This window comes from Lynx canadensis, chromosome C1 (assembly GCF_007474595.2).
Source record: "Lynx canadensis isolate LIC74 chromosome C1, mLynCan4.pri.v2, whole genome shotgun sequence".
In the NCBI taxonomy this organism is placed as follows: domain Eukaryota; kingdom Metazoa; phylum Chordata; class Mammalia; order Carnivora; family Felidae; genus Lynx; species Lynx canadensis.
The window spans coordinates 153328776-153341275 of NC_044310.1; the positions used below are offsets into that span (position 1 = coordinate 153328776).

A 12500-nucleotide genomic window follows, 5' to 3' on the forward strand; every position below is an offset into this window, starting at 1 on the left:
TCTATGAGTTTGCACATCCCTTGGTAAATTTTATACATTCAAGGGGTACATGTCTCTGCATTTCTACATCATGAGCACTGGCCCGTCATCCACCAGTGATATAAATGTTAATAATTAAAACATCTGCTAATACCTACTACCCCTTGTTCTGACAGACTCATATTATAAGCCAAATTGGTATTTCCACTTAATTTTTCTAACGTGGGCATTTTTAACACACAGTAAGTGGAAGAAAGTATACTGCAATCCACCAAATACTTTTTACTTACAATCTCATTAAATAAGAATAATGTACCAAATCAGAAATATATCCATAAATTTTGTTACATATGACCAAAATTTCCTATGTGTAACTATTAATAGAATTAGAAAATTTTTTAAATTTGATGAAGAGAAGGAAGATAATCGATCACCACTACAATAAATACGTCAAATACAATTTGTTAAAATTTATTTGAACTATTTGTCTTTAATAATCCATTTACTCATTTGTTCTTTTAATGAAAGAACCCAAGAACTAGGAATGTAAGATATTCCATCTGGAAGGAAAAACAATAAATAATTAGACCAAATAGATAAATGCAACAATTCATATTATGTTAAGTAAAGCCAATGAAATGCACTGGAAAATGTGGTGGCGTGGTGGGGGAAAATAAAATAAAAAAACAGTGTGAAGGAACACTTTAGATAGTCCAGTCAAAAAGGCCTCCTTGATAAGTCATTTTATATTGAGACCTACCTAAAGAATAAAGAGGAGTCAGCTATGTAAAGAGCCAGGAAGAGAGGTTCCAAGCAGATAAAAACAGTAAGGCCAAAGACTCTGAGGTAGAATAAAAGATGCCATATTCACAAACAGGTAGGAAGGCCCCTGTGCCGTGGCCACAATATAATCAACAAAATGTAGAATGCAGATGAGATTTAAGAGGTAGACAGAAGTCAAATCATGTAGAATCCTGTAGGCCAAGGTACAAAATTGAATTTCATGCTAATCTATCACAAAGTTTTCAATCAGGCAGTGACATGATGTGATCTACATTTTTTTGAGAGAGAGAGAGAGAGAGAGAGAGAGAGAAAGAGAGCATGCAGAGGAGGGGGCAGAAGGGGTGGGGGAGTAGGAGAGGGAGAGAGAGACCTAAGCAAACTCCATACTCAGCGTGGAGCCTGACACGGGACTCAATTCTACAACCCTGGGATCATGACCTGAACCAAAATCAAGAGTCAGACGTTAACCAACTGAGCCACCCAGGTGCCCCAGTGTGATCCACATTTCTAAGAGATCACTTTTAACAAATGTATGAAGAATGTACCCAGATAGACTAAAATAGAAGCACAAAGGCCATTTATGAGCCCCCAGTATGTGAGAAGACAGTGGCTGAAGCTGGGATGGCAACAGTGAAGATGGAAAGAAGTTCATGGATTCAAGTATATTTTGGGAAATATGTAGCAGTACTTGACATAAGACCAGAAAGAGGTCTCCTTGATTTTGGCTTGAGCAACCAAATGGATTACTTGAGGGAGGAGCAAGAGGAACCTGGAGAAGGACTTAAAGGTTATGACCACCTCAACCCTTCAAGCCAAGCAGAACCAGGTACATTGGACCTATGCCACCCTCAAATGTTTCGCATCTCATTTCATATCCTTATTTCTAAGTTTCAATATAACTTCACCACCTAACTTGGAGCCTCTCAGATATGGCCCCTTCTGACTCTGTTTCTACTATTTGGAGCTTGACTTTGACGTGCAATTTCCAGTTTAGCTAGCCCCTCCTGCCCCTATCATTTCTATAAAGGTGGCTCCTGTGCTCCTTGTCCCATGACACCCAATGTGCTCTATATCACAGGAGGTGTGGTGACCATGTGGGAAGATCTGAACAAAGGCTGACGGGAAACTTCTGGGGCCAGTGGGACCAAAGGAACCTCCTAAGACTCCTGTATCTACTACAAGGAGTCATCCTGTACTTTAAGAGCCACCAGAATCATTTGCTCTAGGAATAGAATAAAAGGGTAGCATTCACAAAGCCCAGAAAGTATGGGCAATAGGCTTATATCACATCACTGAGCAGCAGCAGGATATTATTAAAAACTAGGTTTGCAGGTTTCTGGTCCAATATTTTTAATCATGTCATACTGTCTCCTATCCTTCCACAGAAACAATATTAAAAATGGCACCCAGGATGCTGTAAATGTACCATACTTTGGAACTATTATGGGTTAAAAATTGTTACTGACTCCCTAAAAACCTCACCACCACATGTAACATTACATCTACAGACAAATATATGTGAATAAACAGCCCACTTATAAATGAGCTTTTGGAATAGGTACATGCATTGGTAAACTAGTTAAGAATATTAAGCCTCCCAGGGCACCTGCCTGCTCAGTTGGTAGAGCATGCAACTCGTGATCTTGGGGTTTAAGTTTGAGCCCCACATTGGGTGTAGCGATTACTTCAAAATAAAATCTTTAAAAAAAAAGAATACTAATATTCCTATTTATGTTTATTTTCTCTGTGGCTTTGAAAAAATGCTAAATGAGTGGAGCCAAAGGGAAGGAAAAGAAGTAAAAGATGCTCTCCCTATATCAGTTCTCTTACTTCTCTCCTAAATTGATTCTGAAAGGCTCCCTTGCCTTGGTAAAGACTTGTGGCCATTTCCAGGTTCTCCACTGAGCTATCCCTTAAACGGAGTGCCAAAAGGACAATGCCCAAGTCTGCCTATCCCTGCTCAAATACACATCAGTGTATTCTTACACAATGGAATTTCTCACTTTTCTATATAAGCTGACATGTTTAAAAGCAACATCCACAAGACTGCAGAAAGCTTTTTTATATTAATTAAGATCCACATTTATATTGAACCATGAATGGCTCCAATTTTCCTTCTGTTGACAGAACATAATATATACCCCTAGGGAAAAATAAACCAGAAGCTGAGCTTTCAGAGAAGTGAAAAATAAGACCCATATTGCAGATAAAGGTTGGATTGCAAATGTACCCTGCAATTTCACCAAAAATTAGAGGCAACCTTCAAACTGGAAATAAAACCTTGACAAGCAGATCTGCTAGGAGATTTAAGTTTTAAAATAGGAAGAGACAGCTGTCTTCTGTTATAAATGAAAGTAACTAGCATGAAGTAGGGAGAATCCTGTGTCGGTAGCTCCTGTCATCAGAGGCTAAAATGCAAGCACAAGACAATGGCCAAGCAAGATAAGCATAACTCAAGGGTGGCATGAACTGAAACCACGGTCAAGTAAATATGCTTCAACTGAATTAAGTGAACTGAAGGAAAGAAGCAAACACTGTAAATTGTCTAGGTCAGTTAGCCAAATGAACTGGTAAATCACCATATATCATAAGGATATAGTAAGAATTTGATTTTGTGTCCACTGTTTTTTTGTTTGAGGTCTTGTTTTCCCTGGGGCACTAGCTGTCCACTGTTTTTCTCCCACCTTCATATGCCATACCCATTGAAGCTGGACTTCTTGCCCACAAAACTGTTCCCACAAACTGCTGAGCAGTGGTCCACGTTCTTGTGTCCCTTTGGCCACAGCTGACTGAATAAAGAGCTGGGCACACTGGGCTAACAACTTTCTCCAGATGTAGACTCCAGTCACTTACCAAGTGCTAAACCACAAATGGGAGGAAAGATTTATTCCAAAGAGATGGCCATTTGGGGCCATGTGCACTGATGTGCCATCAAGACAAGCAAGATTGCAGAGAAATGTGAGAGGAAATGGACATAGAAGAAGCAGAGGTTATGTGCTGTATTTGTGGAAGAACAGAAGAGAGAGAATGGAGAAAGTGTCTGCCTTGATTTTTGCTGACTTTCTACTCCCCGATTCTGATCTCTCATGAGATCAGTGAACTTTTGGCCTGCAGATACTATAACATAACCTTTCAGGCTAGTTCATGTGAGGCTGTTTCCTCCAAACAATCAATACCTGGATAAAATAACAACTAAAGTCCATTTGTAATATTCCTACTTTTTCTCAACTAAATGAAATTGTCCACAATTTTGAAAGGTCAGATTGCCCGACAGTCTGAAAGTGACAGGGAATAAGAATACCCGTGATTTTCCAAATATATGTCAAAGAGAAGAAAAAAAAAAGTCAAATCCTTATGTCCTTCACCAGGACATTATTATTCAGTGGGTTTTATAAAAGGCCTGAGTATCAACATTTTTAACAAGCATCCCTGCTGTTTCTGAGGAAGGTGGTCCAGTGACTACCCTTTGAGAAGCACTGCTCTAAAGCCTGCTTCAGATTTGCTACAAAGATCTGTGTACTTTCAAATTCCTCCCAAGAAAAATGATATTCATCAAGTGCCAACATTCAGAAGTAGCAAATTGCTGTTGGAAAGACATATTTGCTTGAAACCCTAATAGGAGCAAGTATTGTTTCTATTATTTTTTTCTGCATATAGAAGATATTTGCATTTCATTTCACATTAAATGGGATTTTGTAAAATGGCCTGGGGGTACCTAAATACGACTTATGATGCTGTTTCCATCTGAAAATGAATTTAAATTTCCAAAGAGCTAATTTAAGGACTTTTGAAATACAACCAGTTTATAATTTGGAGATTTCATGTGTCATTCCAACTGAGACAATTAGATTATGAATGGTTTTAAATGATACCAAGGAATTATTGTTATTTTTGTTAGCGAATAATGGCATTTTGATTATATAGAAAATGTACTTTTCAGAGATGCATACAAAACTAGGTGGGGATTCAATGAGAGGATGTTCAGGATTTATAACAAAGACGATAAAAAATTCAAAAAGAAATAGATGAAGTAAATGAAGCAAAATCTTTATAATTACTGAACGTGGAAAATGGGAATATGAGAGTATAACTTATTGTTCTCTACTTCCGTGAATATTGGAGAAATGAGTATAGAAGAGTGTGGTTAATGCAGCAGCCACACCAAGATTCCTACAGAACTATGCAAATTGGGTTAATTACTCGCATCACAAAGGAGTGACATCAGAGACCCTATAATTTGGGGAGAGATGAACTTGTCTTTTGATAGTCCCTGATATGAGAGAGAAAAAAGAAATCAAAGGCAGAACACATGGAAAAGTAATTTCTTAATTATTTGAAAGATATTTTTTGTTTTTCTCAGATGTACAAAAAGGCTTAACTCAATACAGAATAGATCAGAAACAGTTTGGTAAGGTGCAAAAACATTCACAACCAATATTCTTTTTGATCTCCCTTTATTTCAACTGTGGGATCATGGGCAAATCATTTCTGGTTTTTGCACTTTTAAAAAAATCATAAAATGTGGATATCAGACCACTTCTTGGCACTCTTCTGTGGACTGTAAACTACATACAAAAGCTGGTTATTAGTAATACCAATAAATCCTAGTTGGTGATAAGCCAATTATTTGATCATATCAAGTAAGACAGAGAAGAAAGCTAGAGGATAAAAACACAAAGAAATAGTTATAGTTGAAGAAGGAAAAAACAAAAATCTAGGTCCTTAAATGAGTATTAACCAATGGTACCATCACCCCTGCTCTGGTATTATGAGCGATTATAACCAACAACACTGGCATGTTTATTCCTTGTGCTACTCTTATGGTCCTCGACTTCTGCGGAAATTGTGCCTTCCTAAAAAAAGACCCTTTAAGGCCTCAAGAAATGCAATTGTTGGTCCTTGCTGTGTACTGTGAGCCACACAGCATTTCTTAGCCTCAATTTACTAATCTGTCCACTAGATGATCTCAAAGTTCTCTTCCAGCTCAAACATTCCATAACACAGTTTTTCATAGGTGTCTTTTTATCTTTAAAATCTTCAGATACTTTATGTTGAATAAGTTATACTAACTACAAAGTCCTGGGAAGCAATTAACCAGGCCTGCTACACAAGCTGAGTTTGAGCAGAAAAATTACCTGACAGTAGACAAACCCAAGACAAGAACTAATTTTTCTGTAAGGGCTAATGATCTCTTATTATTTCCCTTTCTACAAACAGTAAGTGCTAAGGGATGATTTCCTGGTAAATTTCAATCAGAAATAGAAGAGGGCGCCTGGGTGGCTCAGTCAGTTAAGCCTCTGACACTTGATTTAGGCCAAGGTCATGATCTCACGGTTCAGGGGATCCAGCTCCACGTCAGGCTCTGTACTGATAGCATGGAACTTGTTTGGGATTCTCACTCCCTCTCTCTCTGCCCCTCCCCCACTCATGTACACATGTGTGTGCGTGCATGCTCTCTCTCTCTCAAAATAAATAAATACACAGGGGCGCCTGGGTGGCTCAGTCGGTTGAGCGTCTGACTTCGGCTCAGGTCATGATCTCATAGCTCATGAGTTCAAGTCCCGCATCGGGCTCTGTGCTGACAGCTCAGAGCCTGGAGCCTGATTCAGATTCTGTGTCTGCCTCTCTCTCTCTGCCTCTCCCCCGCTCATGCTCACTCTCTCTCTCTCTCTCCCAAAAATAAATAAATGTTTAAAAAAATTAATAAATAAATAAGTATACATTAAAAAAATAAATAGAAGAAAAAGAGAAATTTAAACCATAAGTTAAGTCACTTTTAATATAAAGCTTAAATTACAAGTAATTTTTCTGGACTATGTATATAAAGGAATCTGCTTTATTGATAAACACAAGGAAATATGCCCAGGCAATATATCTGAACAGCATTATAAAAAGAAGCAGAGAGAATAAAGAATCCATATTCTATCTCATTCCAGCTCTTATTTTACAATAAAAATACTGAAAGCCTACAGTATTGTATACTTTGAGACATTTTATTATCAAACAGAGATAAAGCATATCCTATTTGGGCTTCAATACACTTTATCACTTATGCATTATGTAGGTGTCTCAAATTGTTAAAAAAAAGTATATATATATATATATATATGTGTGTGTGTGTACACACATATATATATATATATATATATATACACACACACACACACACATATATATGTGTATATATATAGTGTGTAAAATGATTTTTGACTCTGGTTTTGAAAGACCACATGAAATTTAACATTTCTAGTCTAGATTCTTTCAAACTTTCTGGTCAATTATTCGTAAGTAACAAGCGCAATCCTTCACTTTTTCTACAGGGAGAAAAGAATTGCTAAAATGACTGGCAAGGGTAAGCCAAACAAATGAAAGAGAAAATATTAAGAGAAGAGACCCAGGGCTCTTGCAATGTGTCAACCGTAAATAACAGTCAATGGAAACCTACCACATCCAGTCATTTACATCATCTCAAGTGAAGGTCAGAGATAATCGGGCCAGAAATACCATCTAGTAAAAGGGTAATCTGTGTCACAAAGATATTGAGCTTGGGGAATTACTGACATAGAGTCATCTGTTCCCAAAGCAACACTCAGTCCAAAGAACTGAGCATATACAAAGGAATAAAAACAAAGGATCCGTTCTAAATGCAAAGCGTAGGTGGAAAACATAAGAGAATGTAAAAAGAAACCTTCCTCTTCCCCAACTTTGGGACATCCTTCTCTTCAGAGAGATCCCAACCCTTGAGCAAAGGAAGAGATCAGCATGCTGGGCCCTTCTCAGGTGGGAACACCTCTCTGGGACTGGTCTCCAGGAGTCGGGCCAGAACGCTCTGTTCATGAAACAGCACAGCTGTCTGTGTGGGTGCAGTGCTCTCTCAGAAGGTCACTGTGGAAACAGGACACAAGGCCAGAGCAGGAAACCAGCCGGAGTCAATAGTAACATAGCACCCTTTTCCCATTTTGCGATTTGCTAAACCTGATCCAAAAAAATGTTGTCATTCACCAAGACAAGATGTCTTAGCCTACAATGATAACTGCATACACTTAGGGCACACCCTGACCTGACCCTAACACCTGTACCCATGCTCTCTTTTTTTTCTCCCTCTATTAATATATTTTCTCTTTATTCAAAACAAACCTTGCCCCATCGACATCTCTCAGACACAGGCATTCTCCCAGCATTAATTCTCAAAATTAAAGTGAGAGTAAGCCCAGACCTCTCCCTCTCTATTCCCCTTCTTCTGTTCAACTCCAAAGTCATAACCCAACCTCAAATCCAAGCCCCATCATGGTAAACACCCTTTGCATGACATTTTTGCTTAGCTCAGTCCCCCAGGGCCTAGATTGGTGCAAGAAACACAGAGGGCCCTCTATTAATAGGGAAATAACCTATCAAATTCCCTAGCTGACTATTATGTCACCATCGGGCGTTTCCTTTTCCCATTCTGGATCCCACAGGCAATCCAGAATCAATTTTTCCACCATCATGACACACGGTCAAATCTATCACCCATCTTCCCATCTTATATCCTGACCTGAAAGCCAAGCTCTTAAAAGGCCCAGATATTTCGGGGGGGGGGGCTGTTTTTCTCTTGGGCTCTGACTTTAAAACTCATCCTGATAATAAAGCTCTCGAGAATCTCCTCCTTGTTCATCTCCTCATCCAAAGTCACAGTCCCGCCCACTTAAGGACTTGCCTCCCCCATCAAAGTCTCTAATTGAGAACATACCTCTGCTCCGGGAATATTTACTCCCACTTTCTCCAGTCCTTTTCCAAAAAGCACATGCACCAATTAAACTTCAAACCGCCCCCATCAAAAAAAAATTATATATATATATATATATATATATATATATATATATATATATGCCTTGTTATACCAGGCTTCCATCAAAACCCAACAGTCCATGGAATGCTTCCCTACTGTCTCTATTATCGCTTTATGTTATCAAGAACTCATCTATTTCCTAGGGTATTTCCTTCACTCCTAAAACTGTAAACATACATTACTGAACCCATCACAGGAAGTAAAAGTCAGAAAAAAAGGTAAGAGAACAATAGATGCAGGGAAATGGTCAACTGTCTTTTCTCCACTTACTATCCGTCTCCTCACTGCAAACATCTGACTGTTTAAATTTATTGCTTCTATCCCCACAAGAACAAGGTACATTTTGCCTAGTGAAGCCTCTCTTTGTTTTGCTAATTCAAAATTGGGAGGGAGTATATTAAGAAGAGACGGGATTATTCTAGGAAGCATTGATTTTTTTTTTTTTTTCCAAATGTATAGTCATTAAGGATCTCTCTCCATAGTTGTTTGGTCCTGGAAATCTAATTTGCCTAAGTCAGTCTCAAACTAGAAACTGAAAAGGAAAGCAAAATCATATAAAATAAAGTCCATCTTCTGGGGCACCTGGGTGGTTCAATCGGTTAAGCGACTGACTAAGGTCCAGTGTCGTTCTTGGGTTCGAGCCCTGCGTAGGGCTCTGTGCTGACAGCTCAGAGCCTAGAGCCTGCTTTGGATTCTGCATCTCCTTCTCTCTCTGCCCCTCCCCTGCTCGTGCTCTGTATGTGTCTCTCTCTCTCAAAAATAAACAAACATTAAAATAAATAAGTAAATAAAAAAAAAAGTCCATCTTCTAATTATCACTAAGAAGTCATCATCTGCCTTCTGCACCCAGAAGCCTCCAAACTGAGGAATTCACTGGTTCACTGAGGAGTCCACAGATTCACTATCCCACTCTCCTTTAGTAAGTGAGGTTGCTTGGGTTGCAAATTGGAAGATTATGGAAGGTATTAAAGAAACCAATCTGTTTCTTACCCCAATACCATTGCCTTCCTCCAATTTATGACTAAAAATTGATAATCTATTACCATATATAACTCTCCCCAGCTACCCTGTAAATAATAACAGCTCCCAGACTCTGTACTTTATATATATATTCTCTCATTTAACCCATCCTAAAAGCTCAGTAGGTAACTTTTAACATGCCCATTATATAGCTGTGAAAACTAAGGCCTTAAAGGAAAATGATGCCAAAAACTTTGTCAGCCAATAGTCATTTAAAATAGACCATACTAATCCTTTGTTAATATTACAAATTACTGAATACCTTAAAAACTGTATGGATTTAGAGCTCCTAAGATTTTTGAATTAAAAATTTTTAAATGCATACCTGTTTTTTCCTTGAATTTGCTTTGGGAAACAGGCCTGCTGACAACACAGATGTAAATGGAGAACAGCATAGCTCAGGAAAAGGGTTTGGAATAGATGGCATTTCCAGAACATCAAGATCTTTCTTTTTTCTCCTACACCAAGAGAACATAGGATGTAATTTACATAAAGCGGAATGAATGTAAAACTTAATTGCTGACAGGATTAAGAAGTTAAGGCCAACATGTACCACTCTGTGATGACACTAATATTATATAAAATGTACAGCAAAGATCTGTGATGTACTTCCTGTGGGTCAAAATAAAATATGTTAATTGATATAAATGAATTTTCTATAGTATTCCTATCGTTTTTTTTTTTTTTGGCCTTAAAAAAAAAATTGCCAGGCATAGAAAGCCTATTTCCAGCACTTTTGATAATTTTCCTGAGGCTGAAATACTATATAATTATTGATGCAAAAACCATCCTGAGAAGTTAGACATTTTTATGCATCCATTAAATTGACCAACTCTACAAACATTTAGTGAATTCATCCCTATGCTATTTCACTAATCACTTTTGGAAGTTATGGTTTATTAATTATAGCTGTGGTTCATCTCACTTCAAATTTCATTCACAATGTTGCCCACACACAGTCTGTTGATTTTTCAAGTGCTTATAGATACTAAACCGCAAGGCAGTGTTTTTGAAGAGGTAAGTGAATAGAACTTGCTAGTATAAATGTACTCTAGTCCACTGCGGAGTAATTTTAACTTCAGTGAAGTTGAAGCACTTTGAAAATCTGGGGGGAGAAGTACCATTTAAATGTATGAATATAAAGGACTACAGATTTTTGTATTGTTGCAGTCTTTTTCTTTCCTGAAGTATGTGCAAAACTGTGAACTCTAAAGGCACTTAGTGCTGAATGCTATGGAGATTGGGAAACCTTTTAAAGCCTCTATTCTTTCCTGCTGAACAGCAAGACTGCTCAAATGTCAATCCGTGCTTTGCCTCTCCAGGGTCGCTGTAAGATTCTATGTGGGAGGTGAATTCATTTATGCTCCGATTTTTTAAACATATAAAATAAAAAGGATTAGGGGTTTGTTTGTTTGTTTGTTTGTTTGTTTGTTTTGTTTTGTTTTCAGTGCAGGGCCACGAAGAAAGGAAGTGGGGTGGCCAGCCTGGCCTCCTAGTTCACACCGATGGGCAGAGGTGAGAGAGACCAGGAGCTCTCAATGAAACGGTGATGCTATTTATAAGGCGCTGGGAGATCGCAATGTCCTGCCGAGCCGGTAGAAGCCAGCTTAAAGGGAATTGTCTTCAGAGACTTTCACAAACTTGGCCCAGCTCTGGGCACATGGCTCACCCCCTAGGACCGCCTCCTCAGCCCCTCGCCGGCTGCCAACCCAGGACACTCCCCCGCGCCCTCGGAGGGCTGCCTACCTGTCTGCAGCACAGCCGCGGGTCCCGTCCGGAGGGGGCAGGAGCGCCCGCGCTTGCAACCAGGGGGCAGGCGCCAGGTCGCGGGCGTCGCCCCTCCCCTGGGCAGCGCCGCACACCTGGGCGGTCAGCGGCGAGTCCCGGGCAGCCGCCCTACCCGCGGCGCTCTGCCCATCTTGCAGGGAAGTGGTCATTGTCGTCGGCCGGGGGTCTCGGGTGTCACGGGAGACCCGGCGCTGGGGGAGGAGGTAGGCCGGGCGGACGGGCAGGCGAGCGGGAGGAGGAGGGGAAGCTTCATGAGAGAGAGGCAAGGGGTACGGGGGGATAGAGACGACATGAGATAGGGAAGGGATGGATAAGGAAGAGAGGCCGAGCAGTACAGGTACGATGGAGGCGGGGGAGGGGAGGGTGAGGGGAGCGAGGGGGGGGACTGAGGGAGGAGAAGGCAGATTGGGTGGGGGAAGCAAGGAGGAGGCTGGAGAGGGAGCGGAGGGGGAGGGGATGGGGAGCAGGGAGCCGGGACGGCAACGCACCAGTCCGGGAAGCTCAGGGGCGATGGCGGAATGTGACCGAGGCCCGAACTCGGCACGCGGCTGCCGCGACGAGGACCGGCCGCCAACTCACCCAGTGGGCGCCCGATAGCGCGAGGCTGAGCCCAGGGGTCAGGGCGTCGGCCCGCGCCGCTGGAGGCGGGGACACCCCCCCCAATGTGAGGCCGGCGCCTCCCGCGGGGCTTGCCCGGCGGAGCGCAGGCGGGGCCGGGGTCTGGGAGGCGCTGACCCCCAGACCCTTCCTTTCTTCCTGCTCTGAGATCACCTAAGCTGTAGCTGGGCCGCCATGACAGGCCCCACCGTGCCAGGAGGCCAGGGGCCATGGGGCTAGGTTTGCCCCAGTCCTTCCCCCACGTGCCTGTCTTCCACTCCTGCAGCCCTAGACGGGGCGGGGGGAGAGGGGTGGCTGAGGGAGCAGAGAGTACAGTCGGCGCAGCAAAGGAAACTACTGAGGTGTTTGAGAATTCTTAGTAAGGCATGGATAATCTTGAGGGTGTCTTGGGAATTAGAAAAAATATTAATTTTCTTTTAATAAGAGCAGCCCTCGGTTTCTGAGTCTCCCCTCGGCCTTGTCCTAGTCCACCTTCGCGACAGCT

The 12500-nt window shown here is 41.2% G+C and overlaps 1 protein-coding gene across 1 annotated transcript in view; it reads right to left on the reverse strand.

The window, feature by feature from the left end:
* The window catches only part of GRB14 (growth factor receptor bound protein 14), a 116458-nt gene extending 104863 nt beyond the window's left edge, over positions 1–11595 (reverse strand). Inside the window, exons 1-2 of the mRNA XM_030327111.1 lie at positions 11357–11595; positions 9936–10068 (exon numbers count right to left, since the gene is read on the reverse strand). Coding sequence (XP_030182971.1) covers positions 9936–10068; positions 11357–11547 — 324 coding nt within the window. The 5' untranslated portion in view covers positions 11548–11595. The remainder of the gene's footprint in view (positions 1–9935; positions 10069–11356) is intronic.
* Between the last annotated feature and the right edge of the window lie 905 nt (positions 11596–12500).